Below are 23,094 nucleotides of genomic sequence, written 5' to 3' on the forward strand. Positions count from 1 at the left end.
ATTGATCGTTACTTGGATTGCAAATTGTAAATTGAGTGGCCCTCAACAGTTGTAATTTAGTCCATACTTGTGCAAAGCTTGGCACTTAAGATTTTGATTGCCATTTCTACACTGTAGCTAGGGTGCAAATGACATTAAAGTCTTTGGATCTTGAATATTGAATCTAAAACCCATAGACTGTTTGACGTTAACACCTTGCTGCTGTTGTTTTCCAGATGGCCACACGCTGGCAGTAAGCGCTGCAGACTCTGAGGCAGCTCTCCTTCGGTTATTTCCCCATGACGTCATTCCACTTCCTGCTTCAGCGTGTGTAGAGCTAACTCTGCAAACACATTAATTCATGTTATGTATATGGTGTTTTGTTTGGAATAATAACGCCACAAATACATATTTATAGACGGTTACTGAAGGATGTATCCTTTAAGTGTTCTTACCCGGAGCTTGTGAGCTGTATCTCAAGTTAAAACAAAACTTGTAGCTGGAGTTAGCTATCACACAAGCCTGCTACTTCCACCATAACAACAACGTTGTTAGAGCATTTTGAAAAGCGGTAGGTGAAATCCATGAGGGACTTGTGTGTCAAAAATAGAATTGTAGTTAGCGACTTTCCTCACATGTTTTTAATCTGAAGCTAAATCTAATGCTGCAAAAACAATAGCATAATAGCTCACTAGTGCACCATTGAAATGTAAGGTCTAGTGAAAGATCAAGGAATACAGCTACACATACTAGTTTAGCTATAGTTTCTGCACACAATTACGATATCTAAAATCTGCAACGCTCTTTCGTTTTAATACAAACATAATTAACACACTTTATCGTATTTGTTTCAAGTATTAATGTCATTTTATTCTATTCTTTATTCCAAGTTCTTGTTATTTTCTTATGTTTGTTTTAGGCGTTTACTTCATAGTCATTCCTTAACTTCTTATTGTACCTTCTTTGGTCCTGCGGTAATCAACCGAAAACATGAAAATCAAGTGTTAAATAGTCAGGGGACATTCCAATTGTGACTTTAACTATGTGTTAATCAACTCCCTGTTTTGGATGTTTGGTTGAAGCCACTGGCCTCATTTATATTTTTATATTTAACATCAACTCCAGCATTAACAAAAACTATTGTTTGTTGTTGTGATTTTTGAACAGGCACCATGGCCAATCTGGAGCAGTGGGTGAATGACCGTCTCCATGACATCCTCGGTTTGAGTGACAGGTATGTGTCTCAATTCATGATCGGCACTGCACGGAGAGCATCCAGTTCTCAAGACTTTGTCGAGCGGCTGGAGAAGACGGGCACGATTGACATTGAACCGAGTGTGGTTGCCTTTGCGAAAGAGCTGTTTGACAAGGTATGGCAGAACTCTCTTAACTGCACATTGGGCTGCATGATTGTATCAAAAGTGCTAGAATTTAATATCGACTTTTTGCTAAAACATATATATACATGAACTTTCAGTTCAGTATGGGGCGTTTTGGTGGAATAAAACCTCTAACAATCTTTTACCATTCTTGTTATAGATTCCTCGCAAACAAGTTGTTGAGAAACCTTCCCGGGCGATGGAACGGGAAGCCATTGAAATGGACAAGAAGAATCGAACCTACACATTACTGGATGACAGCGAGAGTGATGGAGAAGCTGTGGTTGAGAAACAGAAAAGTAAAAAGAAAAGCAAAGACCAAGACAGAGCAAACAGGAGGAAGCACATCAGACAAAAGAAAGAGAGCGAGTCTTCAAGTGAGGAGGAAGTGCCTAAACGGTAATTCAGATATTCGTTTTTATTGCGTTTCCAATCAGAAAACCAACAGTCCTACCTATATGAAAATGGACAGCCAAAATAATCGACTTACCGTGGCAATATTTAAACCTGATTGTTACTTGTTTTAAAAAAAAAAACAACCTGTATGAACACAATGAGGGGTGGGAAGTGAAGAAAAGAGTAGAAAAGTATAAATATTTGTATTATTCAGGGAATACTAAGGTAAACTTTGGGTGCTTGTAATACTGGGGAGCTTTAGCACTAAAGTTGATGACTGATGCATGCTTTTTCTAATATCAGGGGCAATTCAAGCCAGGGGGATCCAAAGTCTCTCAAGAACGAAGATGAAGAAGAAGAAGAATGGGAGAAGGAAGAAAGGGAGCGACAGCAGGACATTGAAGCTCGAGATGCATTTGCAGAGCGAGTGAAACTGAAAGACAAAGACAAGACCCGCAACATAACGGAGAGGACTGACAAAAAGGTGGGAAACAAGGGAATTTGAACACTTCACAGGCATTTTATTAAATACATCCCTCTTCATCATGCAGCTTAACATCTTCACCTTTTGTTTGTTTTTCTCCAGGCGTATGAGGAAGCTCAGAAGAGGCTGAAACTGGCTGAAGACGACCAGAAGAACATGGTAGACTGACAAGATTCTAATTGTGCTGCAAAATTGACCATGTGATTTTTAATATTGATAAACAGGACAATATGTCACGATCACATGTATACTTTTTAATTACTTTACCCCTATGGGTTACAATGGGTTATTTGGGAAATTGACTGGAAAAAGTTGCTAAATATCTAACTGTGTACTATAGTTTCTGATCCATCTGCTTCCGTGTTTCTCTCTAGTTGCCAGAGTTGAGGAAGCGCTCTCGCTGGGATTACCTGAAGAAGAGGGAGGCAGAGAAGCTGGAAGACTTGGAGGCTGAGATCCATGACGACGAGTACCTTTTCCATACAGACGAGCTGAATGAGAGGGAGAAAAAGGATTTGGAATACAAACGCAACCTTCGAGACCTGGCTAAAGATTACAAAAAAGCTGGTGCCAAGGAACAGGAGGAGAGGAAGAACAGATACTACATGCCGGAAGAGAAGAGAAACAAGGTAGGAACGAGGGATGTGACACACTGAGACAATGTGCAGAAACAGTTAACTACTAAAGTGTGAATGTGTGGTTCAATTGTTCAGGAGGTGCCACAGAGGGACCTGGAGCTGGAGGACCATCCCATGGAGCTGGGAGGGGAGCAGGGTCGCTGGGAAGAGGAGAGGCTGAAGACGGCCTCCCTCAGCTTCGGGGCCAAGAGGGAGAGAGAGCAAGGGATGAGACTGGAGCAGGAGAGGTACCAGCTGATCCTGGAGGAGGAAGAGATGATCGACTTTGTCAGCACTGCTATCACCATGAAGGGAACACGCTCGGAAAAGGTCGATACTTCTTCGTTATTATTTTGAAATTCTTTTTTGTGATTAAAATGAACTGGTCTAGTATTTGTCCAGTCTGTTTGTTGATGTCGCTGCTCCTCATCTCTGCTAGCTTGAAGCTACATTAGTGCCTACTAGCATGACAGACGTATTGGTAAGCCCAAACTGTTGGTTGGGGTTTGCATTGTGGGTTATTTAAGCGCCATTTTTTGACATGGAATATTCCTGGTTTGGATGCATTGATTTGAATAATTGTTTATTGTTCATTCCTGTAGAGCACTTTTTTTCAAGGCACAGAATATTAGAGAGATTACAGAGTTATTGTACTGATGTGTTGGAGCAAAGGCAACACCATGACAACAGTATTTTGAATTAAAATAAACAGTTACATAGTTTGTTACAATTTAGTATAATGGGTTTTTTTATGGGTTGAAAACAATGGGGCACTTGCGACACCTAGTGGTAAGTTTTGATACCCCAGTTCTGGTCTGTGATTTGAGCAAAAAACTATGAAATAGATAATGCCAGAAAACTGAAGTGGGCCTTTTCTTTGGACTATGTTGTGTTCAGGAAGAGGAAGCCATAGCTCTCTCCCAGGCGGAGATGAAGAAGCAGTCGATGCAGGAAGTCAGACGCAGCCTGCCCATCTTCCCCTACAGAGAGGACCTGCTGGCTGCCATCCAAGAGCACCAGATCCTGGTCATTGAGGGGGAGACAGGCTCTGGAAAGACCACCCAGATCCCGCAGTACCTCCTGGAACATGTGAGTGCACTTCGTAATGTTATTAGTGTCATATACTCAGTTAGTAACCATGTAACTAAAAGAACCGTGACCAGAATAAATAACAGGAGTCAATACCATTAGAAACATGTCAGATGACTGCATCGTAATGAGGAATTTAGGAATATAAACCAATCCAAGTCTGTACTGACGTTACCCATTAATCCATTGTTCGTCCCTCAGGGCTACACACAAGGGGGCATGAAGATCGGATGTACTCAGCCTCGCAGAGTGGCAGCCATGTCAGTGGCTGCTAGAGTGGCACAGGAAATGAGCGTAAAGCTTGGGAATGAGGTGAGCTTCATGCCACGTCATAGCATTTTTGACTGTTGGTGGTATCAGTGTTTTTACATTTTCATTCCTTCATCCAGGTGGGTTACAGTATTCGTTTTGAGGACTGCACATCAGAGAGAACAATTCTGAAGTATATGACAGATGGCATGCTGCTCCGAGAGTTTCTCACTGAGCCTGACCTGGCCAGCTACAGGTAATGCAAAAAAGGGAACAGAACTGCTTTGGGTTTTCCTTTTAACCTGGTTCATTTCAGCTTTCATTTTTCATTATTTGTCTTAGAAAGATAGTGGTTTTCATTTATATTTATGCCCCTGACCACATCCCTCATCACACTTAACACATTCAGCTTTTCATTTGGGTCAGGTAAATATCGGCAAATGCCGGTTAGTATTCATTTCATAAACGCCTTCCTCTGACATCCCTTTTTCTAACTCTCAATTCAAAATGAATATCTTCCTCTACATTTAGAGAACAATTGTATGTTTTTCCTCCCCTCTCCGTCCAGTGTTGTCATCATAGATGAAGCCCATGAGCGGACGCTCCACACAGACATCCTGTTCGGTCTGATCAAAGACATCGCCCGGTTCAGGCCCGACCTGAAGGTTCTGGTGGCGAGCGCCACGCTGGACACCGAGCGCTTCTCTTGCTTCTTTGACGACGCGCCTGTCTTCAGGATCCCTGGCAGGAGGTTCCCTGTGGATATTTTCTACACTAAAGTAGGAACCAGCATATCAATTGAGTTTTTATATACAGATTATATTACATTCTATATGTTATTTAGTGAATGTTATCTGGTTGATGGAAAAAGGGACCGCAATAAGACACTCACAAACATGAAAGATCAATAGGAATCTGGTTGTTGTGAGTGAAGACCTCATCGTTGAGTCAGTGACAGGTGTACAGTCTTTATGTGGGTCACTAAAAAGAAAAATAAGACCAAAGTTTCTCAAGATCAAGTGAAAATATATAACCTTTAATCAACCTTAATTTTTAACCTTAATCAAACTGTCCTGTTGATGTACGTGTCTGTGTGTTGTCAAGGCTCCAGAGGCAGACTACCTGGAAGCTTGTGTGGTGTCGGTGCTGCAGATCCACGTCACCCAGCCGCCTGGAGACTGTCTGGTCTTCCTCACAGGACAGGTATTGTACATCCAGATTTCTGTCAACAGGTCTGTGAGAGCCGGAATTCTTACTGACTGGTAGTTGATGAAATACTTATGTCATGCAATAAAATGCAAATTAATTATTTAAAAAATCATACAATGAGATTTTCTGGATTTTTGGTTTAGATTCCGTCTCTCACAGTTGAAGTGTACCTATGATACCTATGTTGGTACAGACAGATAAGCTCCCTTGTTTACGTCTTGAGCACATTCAAGACTAAAATGGCCGCCTGAGAGTGCTGTATGGTTCGGTTTAAAACAACAAGCGTAAACCAGTTAAGTTCAGTCCAATCAGGTTGATGTGAAAAACGCCAAACAAACTCCTGTTGACTAAACTACTCTATAAAGAAAAGGGAAAAGGAAATACAGACCTCTTGTGTTTTTTTGCAGGAGGAGATCGAAGCGTGTTGCGAGCTGCTTCAGGAGAGATGCAGGCGGCTTGGATCTAAGATAGCCGAGCTGCTGGTCCTTCCGATCTACGCCAACCTGCCGTCAGACATGCAGGCCAAGATCTTCAACCCTACGCCACCTGGAGCCCGCAAGGTGAAACCATGTCTTAATTTCTGTGCACAATACTGAGATAACTGCTATTGGTTTCCTTTTGCAATTATATCCCGGGTGTAGTAGATCTCTGTAGGATTAGTTTCAACCCGTATTTTCCGGACTATAGGGCGCACTGGATTATAAGGCGCACTGTCAATGAATGGTCTATTTTCAAAATGTTTTCATATATAAGGCGCACCGGACTATAAGGCGCATTAAGCGAAATGTTGTTACCTCCAGCGTTGTTATGCTCTATACCGTAGTGAAGAGCAGCTGGGTATGTGACACTCTGAGGAAAGAGGAGGGGGAAACAGCGGAGCTGGAGTAATCCTTTTTTATTGTCTTCGCCGACAACGCAGCCAACCTGGCAACAACTTCACTTTCCCAAAACTACTTCTTCCGCACAGACACGCCCACCCCGCATGTCGCTCTCCTACCCACTCCTTTTCTACATGCCGTAAAACCGGTACATATTATATAATTATTAATTATATAACAGAAACAAAACAGTCAGATAAGTCAGTAATAAGTTCAGTTATAACACGTAAAATACGTATCATTGATTCATTAATGTTGAATTCTCTCCCAGCTGCTCTATTCCCATGTTCTACTGCGTGACTGATAGCCTGGAGTTTGAAGTCCGCGTCGTAAGCGTGTGTCTTGACCGGTGCCATTTGGTGCAACTCCGTGACGCTCCTGACTACGGTAGCCGTAATGCTGCAAGCGGTGCGGCTTGGTAGTTTACCAAAGTCGTACTAAAACATTTTGACAGAGCGCCGTGAGAGCTGTGTACCACACAAAATCACTTCGAGGTCAGTAAGCACAACCAGAATTACCGTAATCCATATATAAGGCGCACTGGATTATAAGACGCACTGTTGTTTTTTGAGAAAATGTAAGGCTTTTAAGTGCGCCTTATAGTCCGGAAAATACGGTATTTCTTTGAGACATAAGAATTAACACAATAGCTCTCTCAGTTAGTACCCTAGTTCTCTTGTGCTGTTTAACAGATTAAAGCCTTGTTATTTTTATCACGTCTTTGTTCCCTTTGTTTAACTGGACTTAATCCTTCTGCTTTGTTGGAGCCGTGCTTACTCACTTTATCACTTGGCACTGTGTGTTCTCTCTCTATCAATCCCAGGTGGTGGTGGCTACCAATATAGCAGAAACCTCCCTCACCATAGATGGCATCATCTACGTCATCGACCCCGGCTTCTGCAAACAGAAGAGCTACAACGCCCGCACCGGCATGGAGTCACTCATCGTTACACCCTGCTCCCGGGTAACTACTCGCTGTTTTTATAAGAGTGTAACACACAGGAAGTCTATGTTAAAGGGAGGTGTAGAGAATGTCTTCAAAAGTCCCTTACGCAGGCCAAAGCTGTGATGTTGCATTATTACTGCCTCTCTTCATTTCCCAACGTTTTGTCACCTCCTGCTGTGTGTTTCTGCTTCACTCTCAGGCTTCAGCCAACCAGAGAGCAGGCCGTGCAGGCAGAGTGGCTGCTGGGAAATGTTTCAGGCTTTACACAGCCTGGGCCTTTAAACATGAGATGGAGGAATCGACTGTGCCCGAGATTCAGAGGACCAACTTGGGAAATGTCGTCCTGCTGCTGAAGAGTTTAGGTTGGTGGACAACGGTTTTCTGGAGAGACAGAACGACCAATGAACTGATTTTGTGGATGTGCAATAAGTTATTCCTTTTTGCCTGCAGGCATCAATGACCTCATTCACTTTGACTTCATGGACCCGCCTCCTCACGAGACTCTGGTGTTGGCGCTGGAGCAGCTGTATGCCCTGGGAGCACTCAACCACCTCGGAGAGTTGACCAAGGTACAGACTCAGGGCCTACTAACTCCCCTTTACACTTACTAATAGATATATTTGTTATTTATATAATAACAATGTATGAAATCAAATGTCAATGTGAAAGGGGTCGGTCATGCAGCCAAACTACAGAGTTAATTTCCCCTGCATCTGAGGCTCCCCTCAGCTTTGCAGTTACCTGTTCGGCTCCTTAGAAAAGACCAAAAAAGTAAGTGACCAAATAGTAAAGTTAGTGGAACATTTAGCAACTAAAAAGCCAGATGTTTCTCAGGAATGAGCAGAGAACAATAAGTAAGCTCAAAGTTTGTAAATGATGTGTACAGTGCACATTTTACACTACTAATACCATGCCCTGTTTTCTAGTGTTTATTGCTGGTTGTTTCTTTCTATTTCCAACAAAAGTAGAAAAGTGTGTACTCCTTCCCCCCCAAAAATATTTTTGTATTATTGTCCTATCAAGCGTGTCGCCAGGCAATGGCTTAATTATTCCAACCATTCCATCTTCTGTCTGCAGTAAACTTTTACAACAGAAAGAAGATGTGTAACATTTTGCTCTGACACAAATAATCTGTCTATCTTCATGCTGAGCATCTACATATTATTTCATGACAGATTTTACATACGTGAGCTTTTTGATGCAGTTTCCTGGCCCTGCAGGTCTGAAGAGTTGTTTCCCTAGTGGGAACTGCTGAGCTCCCGCTCACAACTTGAAGCTTTTATTTCCCAGCTTGTCTTGTTTGTATGTGATTATCAATATGTTAGGAAGTTTTTTACAGAGTGCGGGTGACTGCATCACGTCTGACTACTTTTTTGGATTGGGTTATTGTTTATTTAATGAACTGAGTATTTAATTGTTTATCTTATCTGTTTGTCTTTGTTTGTCTGGCGTCAGCTGGGACGCAGAATGGCCGAGCTCCCGGTCGACCCCATGCTGAGCAAGATGATCCTAGCCTCTGAGCAGTAGGTCTCCAGTCTGACAAAGAAGCATAATCCTTCAATATTCCCCAGGATGCTGTACCAGATAATAACAAACAGACCCAAATAATATTTAAATGGCATGACAGCAGACAGGGAACTGGGTGTTTGTTGTAAATTCAAAATGATAATCTGTTAGGGAGGAATGGTTGAATATGACCGGGCAAATACGATCTGGAGTTATGTTGCCTACTGATTGTGATATTAAAAATAAGTTCAAATTTGAGCTTGTGAACTTCCTCTCAATATCCACATGAGAAAAAAACGCTTTGCATAAGGAAGGTGTGTTAGCTACCAGAAATAGGTTTGTTAATATTAATATGATTTGTATGCTCTTTCTACGGTAACCTTCTTATCTTTTGTTAAACTATAAAAAGGACACATCTGGGTTACTGGATATTAACAACGTAAATCTTCTAAAATTGTTGCTTGTTGTTGAGTGAATGCAAAAAAGCATCAAGTCAGAGGTGGCTTATTAATATTGCTGCTGCTTTCTCTCTCTGCATTTTTATATATTTTCTATTAATCGTATTAACTCCGTCTCCTTCCAGATACAAGTGTTCCGAGGAAGTGTTGACGATAGCTGCCATGCTGTCCGTCAACAACTCTATTTTCTACCGGCCCAAAGACAAGGTGGTGCATGCCGACAACGCCAGGCAGAACTTCGTGGTTCCAGGAGGAGACCACATGGTGCTGCTCAACGTCTACACACAGGTAGAAACACCGCAGCAGTTACAGTTGAAGACATGTTGAAATATAATAAAAAATCTGTCAGACCCGACTGTTAGGTATAATGCATCCATAGCTGCCTGAAAACCTGTCTTTGTGAAGCTTTTAATGTATAGTTAGTGTTCATGGGTGTTGTCTTTCTGTTATGAGTTGAATTAGTGTTTATGATTGGTGTCTAATGGGAAAAAAACAAGCACATGTTCATATAATCTTCGACCCGGTAGACAAATATTTAATATACGGCTAGGTAAGCATGTCTTTACATCCATCTGTTTTTTGAACAGTATTCAACTACAACATTTCAAAAGAAAGTAACCTGATCCCTTAAAACACAGGATTTGAATCGTTTCTAAGATTAAAAAGGACATATTTAATTAGCTGTCGGTATGACTCATCCTTTGGTGAATGTGTGTAATCCGTCCCACAGTTGTTGAGATATTTCAGTCTGGGATATAGTGATGGGTCTTCATCTGTAGCATGATTTTGTTAAACATCTCCCAAATCCTCAAATGATCTTTGAGACTCTTGTAGGAACGACATCCCCATGTTGCTAGCCATTGTTTCAGCTCCGAGGTACTAACTGAGTCATGATGTCTTTCTCCCTCAGTGGCTGGAGAGTGATTACTCCACACAGTGGTGCTACGAGAACTTCATCCAGTTCCGCTCCATGAGAAGAGCCCGGGACGTCCGGGACCAGCTGGAGGGTCTGATGGATCGCATAGAGGTGGAGGTGGTGAGCTCCCAGGGAGACAGCATGCCCATTAGAAAGGTCAGCGAAGCGTCTTTCCCACGGCACGAAAAATACAACTGCTAACATCTGCCTCCTGTCTCAACTGGGAATCAACCCAGAAAGTATGCTGCACATTGGTAGTTGATGCTAGTTGAAGTAAATATATGATAAATATCATCAAATTGGATTTGGAGAAAATATTATAGTGTTTAAATATATAAAAAACATTAACATGTATTTATAAAAGTAACAGTTCATCTACCTTGCTAATTGTCCTAAAATCAACTTCATTTAAAGTCAACATGACACAAAATAAAACTTTCAGCTGTTCCAACAATCATCAACTTAAAGAGTTTGATAAAGAGTGAATAAGTAACAGATGTAAAAGTATGTATCCACTGGTATCCCTGCTTCCCATTTCTACTGCGTCGAATGTGAAAAACAGGAAGACATATTTGTCTACTGGCAGTGTTGATAGTGTTGAGCAGGTTCCCCTGCATTTAAAAACTGCATCAACTCGTTCACTTGGACAGAATGATTGTTTTGTAGAGACCACTGGAGATTGAAAATGGTTTACTGACAAACACATGGATCCTGAACATTGAGCGCAGATTTGAATAAAGAGCACTCGATGTTTGGCTACTAATGCGGCCACGTCAGCTCGATATGTTGCTCGGTTGCTGGCAGCAGGGTTTTTCTGTCACTGTTGGCAGAAAAACCCTGCTGGCAAGTGGGGCATTTCTATAACGACAGTAGAACGCAGACAGAGGAGCACTGTAGAGGTAAACCTTTGACTAACAAGACCCACTGATACATTCTAAAATCATAGTGAAGATGGTGCCTTTCCTATATAGACGGACACTGCCTGCAGTCAATATTTGCTTCCTTTTGTTGTTGACACACCCTCAGGCTTAGCAATGTAAAGGTTACCAACGTACGATGAGTGACAAGTGTTTAAAACTCTTCGGGAGGGCCGAACGTTAACGCACAGAAGACCTCAAGCTGCTTATTTTAGCATAACATTTTTATTTCATTTTTCTTTCCTCAAATTAATCCTGTTGGTCTCCAGGTGAAAGTTTAGAATCGGATATAGCCAACAGTTGCTGAAGAACACTTTAAGCGAGTGGATGCTTCTTTTCACAAGGGACTAAATTATAAAGTAAGCTGGTAAGCCGGTTCGAATCCCGAGCCAACCGAACATTTAGGCTATGTCTTCCCCTCTGTGTCCCCCTTTAACTTTAAAATCTCCCATAAAAGCCATCTGGCCCAAAATGACCTTTAAAAAAAGAGTAAATGTAATAGTAAAACCTGAAACATCCCTGAACAGAGGCTGTTATATCAGTGTCTGTGTGTGTGCTGTAAATGCACCCCTCAACCTGTTGAGATAAGAAAGGGCGTTTGTTTTATTAGTTGGATCACACCTTCTTTGAAGTTGCTTTTATGTGACACTTTTCCAAACATTAATCAGTCTATGAGATTTGATCCATCAAGAGGCTGATTACACCTGTTTGTGTTTCTTGTTTTAAGCCAGGGGGCGCTGACATCCCCGTGCAACTTGGAAAAGTGACATTTTAATATGGTTATTGTATTTTCAGGCCAAATGACAAAACAAACCTAAATCTGCTTTTGTTATTGCATGATGGTGCGTGATGTAATCTGTCAGGTGAATTTCCTGCTGTCCCTTTAAGCATCAGATTTGTGAACACACCCAACTCCACCTGGCCTAGATAACAGCCGCTGTGAACAGTTTGCCTGCATCTTGAAACAAGGTTGGGAAAACAGGTCTCAATGTTTCGTATCTGTCAGAAAATCCCAAATGAAGCCCAACATAAATCCTTACTCCTAACTTGCTCTTATACTTAAGATAATTAGTTATCTGCCTTTCATTCATTGGTTATTTACTGGCGGGATACAGGTTGGGTAATCTTTGAGTCATGGTAAGATAGCAAACAACTTGAATTGAATTAGTAACACTGCATCCCTGTTTGCATCAATGACTGTGATCGTGCAGAGTCCATTAAGAGAAGAGCTCTTTTCTTGAGGTATAAGCCACAAAAGCTTTTAGTGCTGGATTAAAAATAAAAAGGCCATAAGGACTTTCTCTATTACACATTTTTTGGGGGATAAAATCAATCGTTTTATTAAAAAGAAAACTGAAAACTCAAGAAATGCTACAATCCAACAGTATGAACCAGGGATCTGCATTTCATTAACCCCTCTCTTTCTGTCTCCCAGTCGGTGACTGCAGGATATTTCTACCACACGGCACGGCTTAGCAAAGGCGGCTACAAGACGGTGAAGCACCAGCAGACGGTCTACGTTCACCCCAACAGCTGTCTGTTCGAGGAGCAGCCCCGCTGGCTCATCTACCACGAGCTGGTCTTCACCACCAAGGAATTTATGAGACAGGTCGGTCTGCTCAGGATGTCACAATGTTTGCTATGAAACAATACATCTTGTTTAAATATTCAAATATTTTGTTGGAGCTGTACTGTTTCTCATGAGCACGTCTGCTAATATAGAAGGCAGTCATGAACCACACAAAGAGATATTTGTTCAAAATCCAAACACGTTAGAATCACCTTTTAATGAGTCTAGTATGACGGCTTCGACAGAATAGCCGCATGTATGAATGAGACAGCACATTTATGAGGAAGTGATCCTGTACAATGTTTTCCTCCCTGTATACCGCCACATTGATTAATCTCTCTCTCCACCCGCACGTAGGTTATTGAGATAGACAGCAGCTGGCTTCTTGAAGTGGCTCCTCACTACTACAAGAGCAAAGAGCTAGAGGACAGCAGCAGCAAGAAGATGCCTCGCAAGCAGGGGAAATCAAAAGAGGAGCTGGGATGAAGAGAGGTCCGAAGCTCAGGGGAAAGATAGTGAAACTCAAAAGAACAGGGGCACACTCCCACCCTCTCTCAGGCTAAGATCAACCTGACAAAATGACTATGAACGTTTGGATATTGCATAAAATTAAATGAGGAAAAGTTTGGGAAATGTGAGGTTCAGCTACAGTGTTCTAGCCTGTCTCCACATGTTTGTCTTCAATTCTTTTCTTCTGTAGCTGGAGATTACATTTTTGACCAAATTTGTAGCTTAAACACACAAGCTCAAGCTGGTTTAATTATAAACCAACCACAACAAGGAAACATTAAAGCACCTGGAGTTTCCTGCATTAGCAACCGCGGTCCCAACTCACTGGGAGGGCTTTTCACCTCAATAAAGAACAAGGCTGTTGCTTTGTTTTCCAGATGCTTTTCAACGGCCACCGGACTCTTTGTTGACGTTTTGTCAACTTGAGTTTTTGTGAAACCGGCACACTGTTAAAGTGTCCTAATTAAAGAGGAGCCTCCACCAAACTGAAAAGACTAATTTTCAAATCGCTCGTGTGTGAGGCTCCTTATCTTGTTTGTTTTCATTTTTCTACAGCAATAAAGTTTTACAACCACTTCTTTTTGTCAGTTGCTTTGCAGCCCTGTAATTAGTCACCACATCGTTCACCTTTCAAGATTCCCAACTCGGCTTTCCTTCTGGTTTTTGATTGCACCAGGAAGTATACCTCTATTGTTTTAACAGGTTATATTTAGACATTGTGTTCACAAAGCCTTTTGTCATCCTTGTTAAGCTGTGGAACACAGATATATTTTACAAAATCACTATGCGTAGAAACTCCCAATTCTCACAGAAGTAATACTTTCAGCACATGCATGTCTAGATGAAATACTACCAGTGTTTTCATTTAAAAGGTGTTAAATTATTATAAATATGTACACTTCATATAAATACCGAATACTTTTTCATTCACGAGTGTCAAAGCAGAGGGAGAGCTGTTTGACAAAGCAAACAAATCTGTTTTGTGTGTTGATTTTAATGCTGTTTATATTTGGATCAACGTGCATTGTATTATCAGTTGGGGTATACTCTCGGTCATTCAGACTCAGATAGAAAGGGAGTAACTGGTATTGAGCAGAAATGAAGGCTTAAGTTACGCAGTTGCGCTTGTTGGTGTAGTAAAGTGTTAAGAGCGGCTGGAGGTATGGCAGGAATGAGCCGCTGATACCTGCAGTGTTGACAGTACTGAACCCTTTTTTTTATGCAGAGAGGTGGAATTTTCCCAACAGTCGCTGTTGTTTTTCTTGATGCATGTTGTACATATCTGATTTCAATTGCTCAGTTAATCAGCAAACAATGAGAAATGGTAATGATTTGTATTTTTAAAAAATAATCACATGCAAAGCAATCTTTAAGTTATCATGCCAGTTTCATATGGGGTCTGCTGTGAGAGTGGCCCACATGAGCACATGAACGACCTGCTTATCTTAACATGCTACGCACTGACACAATGAAGAAGCACCGGCTCCCTATAGCTGGTCCAACTGGTCAGACCAGAAGAGAGAGAGAAGGGGAGTGTTCAGAGGAGGCAGTCCTGCTTTACAGTTAGAAAACAAGATATGAGAGGAACACATTACAAGAACAGGAGAGCAGGCACTGCAGGGAGACCAAAAGACTTCAGAGGAAAGCTTTAAGTTGTTTTTTAGTAATGACGTTTGGTGATTTGCACGTTTTCACTGCACTGATAACCAAAAGGATTATTCTACTTGTGAGATCATCTTGACGTCATCGGACATTAACCAACCTCAGTAGGTCAGTGCGTGTGTGTGGGTGGGTGTGTATGTTTAAATATATTGTCTAATTATTTTTTTCTCTTCTGGCCTACTGGTTTCAGCCAGCAAATGTCAATTATTTTAAAGCCCTTAGATAGTCAATTAGCAAATACCTGTTACAACTCAAATTCAAGTTGTTGCAAATATCAAAATGTATATATATTTTTATTTGAAGGACATCCGCTGCTAAATAGTTAATTGTGAGCCTACTGCAAGGCAAAAACTGAGTTAATGACTGACGTATGATGGATGGGTATGATGGATTGTTTGCGATGACATTTCAAAACAATGACGCCTTCGTTTGGTTTGACTTTATGGGTTCAACCCACTAAGAACACAGGTTTGTAAAACATCTCCATTTACTTTAAAACTATTTGAAGAACTTTGGGCTCTGCAGTTCTTATGTTTCCTGATTCTGTCTAGGCAGGAAAACCTATTAAACAAATACGGTGACACATTATCAAGGCTAAAGCTCCATATACATGATGACAGAGATGTCAGATAGCAATAGATTAGGCATTATTGCTTCATCATCGTGAAACAGTAGTTTTGTACAGGTAAATTCCTAAAGTCTGTTTCCTGTTCTGCTGGTTTCTGGGAGCCAGTCAACTCATTCATGCTTTAATCTTTCACAGATTGCAGCCGGGACTCTAACACAATTCCTCCAACACAATCACCTCCAACATGAGCGATGAGAGCGAGAGACACAGAACTGAAGGAAGTAATGGGGACAGACAAGCCCCCAATGTCAAACCCAAACTCGGCGAAAAAGAGAGGAACAGCAAGGAGGACATGTGGAAGAAGGAGAAGCCTGGGAAGGTGAGGAGATCCAGGAGTTCCGACTCAGATAGGGTGGAGAGAGACAGGAGGAGAGAGCGAGACAGGCATCAGGGAGAGAGAAGGCAGCGGGGGAGGAGTGAGGAGACCCGGGGACAAAATAGAAAAGGACGAGAGAGCATTCGGAGAAAGGTGAAGCCCCCTGAAAATGATGTGGAGGACACTGAGTGTGCCGTGTGTTTCTGCTCATACGATAACATTTTCAAGACCCCAAAGTTGCTGGTGTGCGGGCACACCTTCTGCCTGGAGTGTCTTGCTCGCATCAACGTCACCTCTCCTGAGCTCAAGACCCTGTGCTGCCCAGTATGTCGAGAGCTGACCGAACTCCCCCACGGCCAGGACCTGCCCCGCCTGGGCAACAACAAAGACATCATAGGTAAACTCCCTCCAGAGATGCACAGAGTCCTGTCCATCCGATTCAAACGCAGCAAGGGCAAACTGCTCCTGAAGAACCGTCCCCACAGCAGCACACCGAAGATCCTCACCCTGCCTAAAAAGAGCCAAGGTGGCCAGGTGACAGCAGGTGGTGACCTCCCCTTGAGTGCACTTGAGCAGGGATTAGCCCCCACCACTGTGGTGGATGTAGGCAGGCCTCCCAACAGGGTCAGAGGTCGCCTGCGCAGGTTGTTCCGCTCGGACCAGTGCTACTACATCGTGGTGGCGTCCATCATCACCATCACTGTAGCACTCATGCTGATGGGGATTTTGGCCTTTGTGATCATACCAAATGTAGCCATTCCCATAAATAATGGGAACCACACATCACAACATCCCCAAGATGAAAACAATCCAGAACATAGACCCTGAAGGGGTTCAGGGGAGGACACGAGCTGCAGAGATGAGACTAAATTGAAGGACTTTTTGCCTCTTTTTGTCCTGTTGTAAAAGAAACTAAGCACTGGGACACGGTAAGGCCATGTAGTGACGTAAAAAATACAGGTAAACAAGGGTAGCAACATTTTTTTTACAAAGGACACACAGGTTCGAAGTTGCACATATTGAATAGGGCAAACAGGGCCAGCACGCTTTTTTTCCCCTTCTCTCTTTTAAACTGTGTAAAGGGTTAAGAAACTGTCCATAATGAATAATAACCTGTAAATGTTGAAATGTTGAAAATGCTGTGATGAAAATACTTGAGTATCTTTTGATTGCATTCTCGTTCTTATAACTTGTGTTTAAAGACCAAGTCATTGTACATAGTCATTGAATATTTATTTACTTGTATATACAAATTATTTCTTAAAGGAAGGGATTTTTTTCCTCAAATAAAGTTTTATTTGAGATTTTGAAAGATCATCTTTCAATTGTAAAACACATGATTAGTCAATTTTCCTGACATTTTCCCTCTATCAAGTCAAAACAGAGTTGTTGCCTATTGCCTTTCCGGAACCTGCATGTCTTCTTCAGACACTGAATACCCTCTGGTGGTGTGTAAACAGACCTGTGGACAGGGTGGCTTGAATATTGAATTCTACTCAGTGGCTCCTCTGGGTTGTTTTGACTGACAAATCTGTTTGACAGCACGAGATTCTTTAGGATCATGGCATTTTGATTTTGACATTATAACTCATGAGGGACAGCTGTTTACAGTAGCTGTATGAAATATGTAATAGCTTGTAACATGCCATACATCACTTTGGGTGTGGGGCAAACAAAACAAGAGACAAGCGAATCATCAAAGTCAAACTGTATACAAAAGATGTATGAGAAAAGGGAAAATAAGCTCAGTCTGCCTTTCCTGCAGTCCTTTAGCCCATGCTATCTGAGTGATCAGAGGCTGATATTGAACTTTAAAGGCAAGCTAAAAAAAATATATAGGATCCAATTTTCATAGTGATGTATACAGTTAGAATTACTGAATTGTAAACGTAAGGTCCTGACCTTGTTGATCCTTTTTGTGAAACCAAATAAAGTAATACTGCTAACAAGCCTGAAAAGAAAGAAAAGGGGCCATTAAATATTATAAGATAATAGGTTACTTGAATTTTAGGACTTGCAGATGTAACACAGGGTTTTAACTGTATGTTAAGTTGCTTTGCCAACTATGCTTGAAGACACACCCAGCTGAGCCCCACTCCCGGACTATCGAGGCAAATATGGTTGGGCACACAACAGCAGAAAAGCCCCCCTTCCCTCCTCTTTTCCTTTTTTACGCATATTAATCATTATTTGCCTGGTTGAACACCATATAACCTAAAAGGAGAAATTTGTGAAACAGAAGCGGCCTATAGTGGAAACATAGACCACCATGGCTTCCACTCCCTCCGCCTCTGCCCTGTGTGCTGTTCTCCAGTGCCGGGGTAATATCTTGACCAGGAATCCGCCGACCAAGTGGCCTGCCAGCTCCACTGACATGTAACCTGCTTGGAATAGACAAATGTTGTGCAATAGGTAAAAAGATTAAATACAAAACACGTGCTACACACATTTGTAAAATAGCATGTGTTCAGGAAATTTGGGAAAATGTCCATAAAGTCTCCATGTTTGATGAAAATGCAGGACACATACCTTCTTTCGTGTTAACTGTCTAGTCAACACTGAAGATCCATGCCTGTCTTTGACTGCTCTGGTGTCAGGATGTATGTTACTGAAGCTGGCAGTGTTTCGGAGGTCCAGCAGTATGCCTGATTATACACTACATCAAAACATCAGGAACAATGACCTGCAGGTTAGCCTGACATGGGATTTAATAATATTATTTTATTAAGATGATGTTATAATATTTCTAAAGACGATATGAAATCATATTAAATGTCCTCTCTCAGGCAGATAACCACAGTCCCAGTGATATCACCTTCTCCAAGAACAACTCTGGCTCTAGACAAATGGTCCCAGAGGACAGACCTGACTGTGAGAGTCCAGTTTATTTTTTGTTGTATGATTTGCACAGAAAGCTTATTTTTTGCAAATGGAAAGGAGTAACATTATAAAATCTCACAAAATGGACATTTTAAATTTAAGACTAAGTACAACCGATACAAATTAATTATTAATTAATACAAATTCACTCGTGCACATGACTGTTTGGTTTTTCACTGTGGAATATTCAACTAAAAATAGATCCCAGGTCGCGTGCATAGAGTCTATTTAACCAAGTAAAGGCTGAAGTTTTGTTTCTCTAATTTCCATTTATGCTACTTTACAAGCTTACTGCACTATTTGATAGGAAAATATTTCCCTATTTACTATAGAATCTTTCAGTGTTACAGCAGCAAAGGGACAATACAACAACAAGCACAAGTAAAAAAAAGATAGAGCAATATATAATAAATAAATAAACAGTACAAAATATAATCACTAAGTTAAAAACAAATACATTTAAGACACGGATTGAAATTTGAAATCAAGTAATGACACGTGATAATATGGTACTGCACTGATGTTATATAAGCCTATGGATAATAATTAGTGATGCATAATGTATACAATAGGCTACTTTAATTTTGGAAAAGGTAAAGCCTATATAAACTTTTTTTTGTACTGCCTAATTCATTAGTTCATTTATAGTTGGCATTAATAATCCGATATACAGTGAAGTTATGGCACCAGGCTCCTCAATCAATGCCACATAAATATATATAGGCTAACACATAACACAAATAAAACATTGTGCAATAAGAAAGAAAGTAGAAATAAAATAAAGCAAGATAACGTTACAAAACCAATGTACACCTAGTGAAGCAGAAGTAAACTATATAAATATCAAATCAAATACAAAAAGCTAAATGTCACAGGGAATGTTGCAAGTGCCCAAGTAAATGCAGAAGTCCAAGTCACCCATTGATGTTAAATGTCCAAAGTGTGGTGGAGTATAAAGTAGAATATAAGCACCTGGTGATTGAACTCTATAATAGCTGAGAGTAACCGACTAACCCCCAAGGTATTTAAAGATGAAAAGTTATGCTGTGTAACTGTCAATAGGCAGGGAAAAGCATGTGTCTGCATTGAACCAATGCAAATTTGCCTTATTTTTCCCTAGATGCAAATTCCCTCTCACTTCTCTGCGAGCTAAGCAGAAAGAATGTATTGTTACATTTAGGATCTCGTTATCACCTTATTTCGACGATAGACCGACTGAAAACAAACAACACACAAACAACAAAGCCTGCTGTTTCTTAACAAACTGCAAATTAGCCCTACAGACGTCAAAGTGTTGTGTAATTTCTCAAGGTGACAGATAGGGCGGGACTTCCCGTGACTGCTCTCTACCCAGGAAGTCGTCGTGTTACTTTTCCTCCTCTTCCTCCGCCTCTTTCTGTCTTGTGAGAGACAGCAGAAACTGAAGGTGGTGTTAAGTTGTTTTTACAGCAGGGAAACTACCAAGAGAATAGTTTCACATCCGCTTCACATTGCCCTCTTGTTTCTGGTTGTTTAAATTTACTGGTTGTCATCGAAGGAATGGCGACTAAAAGAAGACACGCTCAGAGGGTAAGAGCTAATTTCAACACGCTCCTCAAGCTACAGTATTTACAGTCAGTCGGGCATAACCTGTCTGTCGAGCACCAGTGAGGACAGCGAGGTACTAAATCGTTGTTTTTTGGGCTTGATAACACCCGTTTTGTTTGCGTATATCAAGCGAGTCAGCTACAGGTGATAAGAGGAAATCGATCAGAGACAGTTGTGTGAATCATCACTCCAGTTCACTGTAAACAACTTCCTACGAAATGCCCATTAACATTTCCTGATTTCCTGGTTTATTTATTTTCTTTTACAATGTTGTTGCACTCGTCTTCTTTGTTGTCACTGTTATTGAAGGATTTATTTTTCTGAATGTACATTGTGTTCTTCTAATTTCAGATAGAAGAGGGTATTGAGAGTTGAGGAATATGCCAGAATCACAACCCCAAGATGAGACTTGTCCCTCATCAAATTTCGTCAATTTGTGCCTTCATTGACACTGTATTGTGTCTTTATAACCTGAATAACTTCATGGTGAGCCAACAAAGTGTGACTCCAGATCTCTGATTATGTGCTTCTGATAATACACATGCTGCCCTTCCCATATCCTATTCCTATAGTCTGTAACCAGGACACATACTTTTATTCAGACCCTGTCCTACTGAAACCCCCTCCCTCCCTCTGAGTTTCTGTGCAATGATCCGCAAGCGAGGCTCTCTCATTCTTTGTGGTACGTTCCTGTTTATCACCTGGAATGCCATACTGGTGCTTCTGCTGTGGGGCAGACCCCCATCGGGCCAGACTGGGGAACCTGGCCGGGGGCAGAGAGGAGTGGCTGAAAGGCCTACTAATGATGTGGTGGAAGATGTGCTCCGAATGGCAGACACGTTTGAAGCAGAGCTGGAAATGCAGAGAAAAATCCTGCTTCAGATCAAGAATCAGCAGTCACTGTGGGATCCGTCAAACAAAGAAGGACCAAAGGTCTTCATCCCGCGCCAGCTTGTTATACCTATCCTGGTAATCTCCTGTAACAGAGTCACCGTGAAGCGCTGCTTGGACAAACTCCTGGAGCTCCGTCCTTCCGCAGAGCTTTTCCCAATCATCGTGAGTCAGGACTGTGGGCATAGCGAAACTGCTGAGGTGATCCGTTCGTATGGAAATCAAGTAATCCATCTGAAACAGCCAGACTTGACAGATATCGCTGTGCGACCAGAGCACAAGAAGTTTCAGGGTTACTACAAAATCTCTAGGCATTACCGCTGGGCTCTCAACCAAGTGCTCAAGACCCTCTCTCATTCCTCTGTTGTGATTGTAGAGGATGACTTGGAGGTAATAATATCATCAAAATATATAATCTTTAAGTTACATTAAAACGTTGATTCTTTCATATATCAATATCAAAATAATGTATATGTTCTATTTTCACAGCTGTCAAGTTACCTGTCTTTTAAACAGCTGATCTCACTTGTTGACTGGTCATGTTAAACTGACATTAAATGATTAATCTCCTACTCTAGGTGGCGCCAGACTTCTTTGAGTATTTCCAAGCTTTGCTGCCACTCCTAAAATCTGACCCCACTCTGTGGTGTGTGTCGGCCTGGAATGACAATGGCCGGGATGGCTACGTGGATCCAGGCAGCGCTAGCCTGCTCTACAGGACAGATTTCTTTCCCGGTCTGGGCTGGATGCTCCTTAGGGAGATGTGGGAAGAACTGGAGCCCAAATGGCCCGCGTCATTCTGGGATGACTGGATGCGTCAGCCAGAGCAGCGCCGAGGCCGGGCCTGTATACGCCCGGAAATCTCAAGAACTTTAACCTTTGGCCGGAAAGGAGTCAGTCTGGGTCAGTTCTATGACAAATACCTGCGATACATTAAACTGAATACCGAATTTGTGCCTTTTACCCAGTTAGATCTGAGTTACTTGAAGGAGGAGAATTACAGAGAACATTTTGAGAAGAAAGTTTACAGAGCTCCTGTGGTTGCATATGATGATGTCAAGCAGGGGCAGCTACAAGGAACTGGGCCTTTCCGTCTTCAGTACTCGAGTAAGGACAGTTTCAAAATTCTTGCCAAAAACTTGGGAGTCATGGATGACTTGAAGTCTGGAGTGCCAAGGGCAGGATACAGAGGGGTGGTCAGTTTCATCTCAAAAGGACGAAGGATCTACCTGGCCCCTCCTCCGGGATGGACTAAGTATGATCCCACCTGGAGCTGATAATCCAGAAGAACATTTTTGTGTATTAGCCTTTTTGTGATCTCTGAATGTCAGTGGGAGAAGCTTTCCAGACCAAAGACTGATGTCTGTAAAGTTTATGTTTGATTGAATTATATATACTTTCGATTATTGTCTTGATGATGAAGAATGAATTTCCCCCCTTTCTGGTGTTGGGGATATTGCCAATGCTACTCAGGTATTTTTCATTATACGAAAAAAACTTTCTTACACTGTAGGATACAGCCTTAGACGAGGCTGCAGTAATTCACAAGAGATATATTTTTATATGCTCCTAAAAGTGAAAATGAAAGTAGTTAATGCATTCAATGCAATTACCTAGTTTGCCACTATTGTTTTAAATTATTTGCAATTTATGGTGACCTATGTGACTTGTTTATATCTGATACCAATATGAAATTATAATCTGTGGTATGGTTGTTTATGGTGTTGGTGACTGGTCAAAGCTGCAGTATAATCTAACATTTGATTCTCATTTGTGTGTCTTATATGAAAATCAGTTCTTCCTGCTTACATTTGAATGTCAATCGATTTTCTTGAATGATTCTCCAATGTAATACACCTTGCAGGTTTGTAACCTGTGTTTGTATATTTTTGGAATAAAAAAAACAACCAAGTTTGCCTTTTAATAAGTTGCTTGATTCAGTTAGCTTGTACAGAAAAGATTACCACTTTTTCCTTTCATATTGAGAAAAGATCCAACTTTATCGCCAGGGAAATAATTCTGCAGCA

At 41.4% G+C, this 23,094-nt stretch overlaps 3 protein-coding genes across 4 annotated transcripts; all 3 read left to right on the forward strand.

The window, feature by feature from the left end:
- Window positions 1-80: 80 nt before the first annotated feature.
- dhx16 (DEAH (Asp-Glu-Ala-His) box polypeptide 16) lies at window positions 81-13,678 on the forward strand. Its single transcript, XM_063879765.1, has 21 exons — window positions 81-550; window positions 1,147-1,349; window positions 1,519-1,757; window positions 2,058-2,238; window positions 2,341-2,397; window positions 2,613-2,867; window positions 2,952-3,185; window positions 3,753-3,944; window positions 4,146-4,256; window positions 4,334-4,449; window positions 4,762-4,972; window positions 5,298-5,396; window positions 5,810-5,962; window positions 7,104-7,244; window positions 7,426-7,588; window positions 7,677-7,795; window positions 8,682-8,749; window positions 9,316-9,478; window positions 10,101-10,262; window positions 12,459-12,632; window positions 12,951-13,678. Exons 2-21 carry the CDS (start codon window positions 1,152-1,154, stop codon window positions 13,077-13,079), a joined length of 3,165 nt encoding a protein of 1,054 aa, XP_063735835.1. The 5' UTR covers window positions 81-550; window positions 1,147-1,151; the 3' UTR covers window positions 13,080-13,678.
- A 1,011-nt stretch (window positions 13,679-14,689) lies between these two features.
- rnf183 (ring finger protein 183) lies at window positions 14,690-17,021 on the forward strand. Of its 2 annotated transcripts, none has more exons than XM_063879485.1 (2): window positions 14,690-14,873; window positions 15,529-17,021. In XM_063879485.1, exon 2 carries the CDS (start codon window positions 15,578-15,580, stop codon window positions 16,535-16,537), a length of 960 nt encoding a protein of 319 aa, XP_063735555.1. In that variant the 5' UTR covers window positions 14,690-14,873; window positions 15,529-15,577; the 3' UTR covers window positions 16,538-17,021. The 2 variants fall into 2 exon arrangements, with proteins under 2 accessions (XP_063735555.1, XP_063735556.1); XM_063879486.1 differs by having other exon boundaries at window positions 14,690-14,869.
- Window positions 17,022-19,952: 2,931 nt separating this feature from the next.
- mgat1a (alpha-1,3-mannosyl-glycoprotein 2-beta-N-acetylglucosaminyltransferase a) lies at window positions 19,953-22,978 on the forward strand. Its single transcript, XM_063879483.1, has 4 exons — window positions 19,953-20,158; window positions 20,528-20,662; window positions 20,779-21,457; window positions 21,646-22,978. Exons 3-4 carry the CDS (start codon window positions 20,825-20,827, stop codon window positions 22,342-22,344), a joined length of 1,332 nt encoding a protein of 443 aa, XP_063735553.1. The 5' UTR covers window positions 19,953-20,158; window positions 20,528-20,662; window positions 20,779-20,824; the 3' UTR covers window positions 22,345-22,978.
- Window positions 22,979-23,094: the final 116 nt, after the last annotated feature.

Source organism: Eleginops maclovinus, chromosome 3 (genome assembly GCF_036324505.1).
Source record: "Eleginops maclovinus isolate JMC-PN-2008 ecotype Puerto Natales chromosome 3, JC_Emac_rtc_rv5, whole genome shotgun sequence".
Classification (NCBI taxonomy): Eukaryota; Metazoa; Chordata; class Actinopteri; order Perciformes; family Eleginopidae; genus Eleginops; species Eleginops maclovinus.

What these genes read in the sequence shown, in the direction of transcription:
- dhx16 (XM_063879765.1), top strand. Translation starts at nt 1,152, where the DNA reads ATGGCCAATCTGGAGCAGTGGGTGAATGACCGTCTCCATGACATCCTC. An exon ending in AGGGAACACGCTCGGAAAAG is followed by an intron (nt 3,186 to 3,752) that starts GTCGATACTTCT and finishes TGTTGTGTTCAG; the next exon opens with GAAGAGGAAGCCATAGCTCT. An exon ending in CCAAGGAATTTATGAGACAG is followed by an intron (nt 12,633 to 12,950) that starts GTCGGTCTGCTC and finishes ACCCGCACGTAG; the next exon opens with GTTATTGAGATAGACAGCAG.
- rnf183 (XM_063879485.1), top strand. Translation starts at nt 15,578, where the DNA reads ATGAGCGATGAGAGCGAGAGACACAGAACTGAAGGAAGTAATGGGGAC.
- mgat1a (XM_063879483.1), top strand. Translation starts at nt 20,825, where the DNA reads ATGATCCGCAAGCGAGGCTCTCTCATTCTTTGTGGTACGTTCCTGTTT. An exon ending in TTGTAGAGGATGACTTGGAG is followed by an intron (nt 21,458 to 21,645) that starts GTAATAATATCA and finishes CTCCTACTCTAG; the next exon opens with GTGGCGCCAGACTTCTTTGA.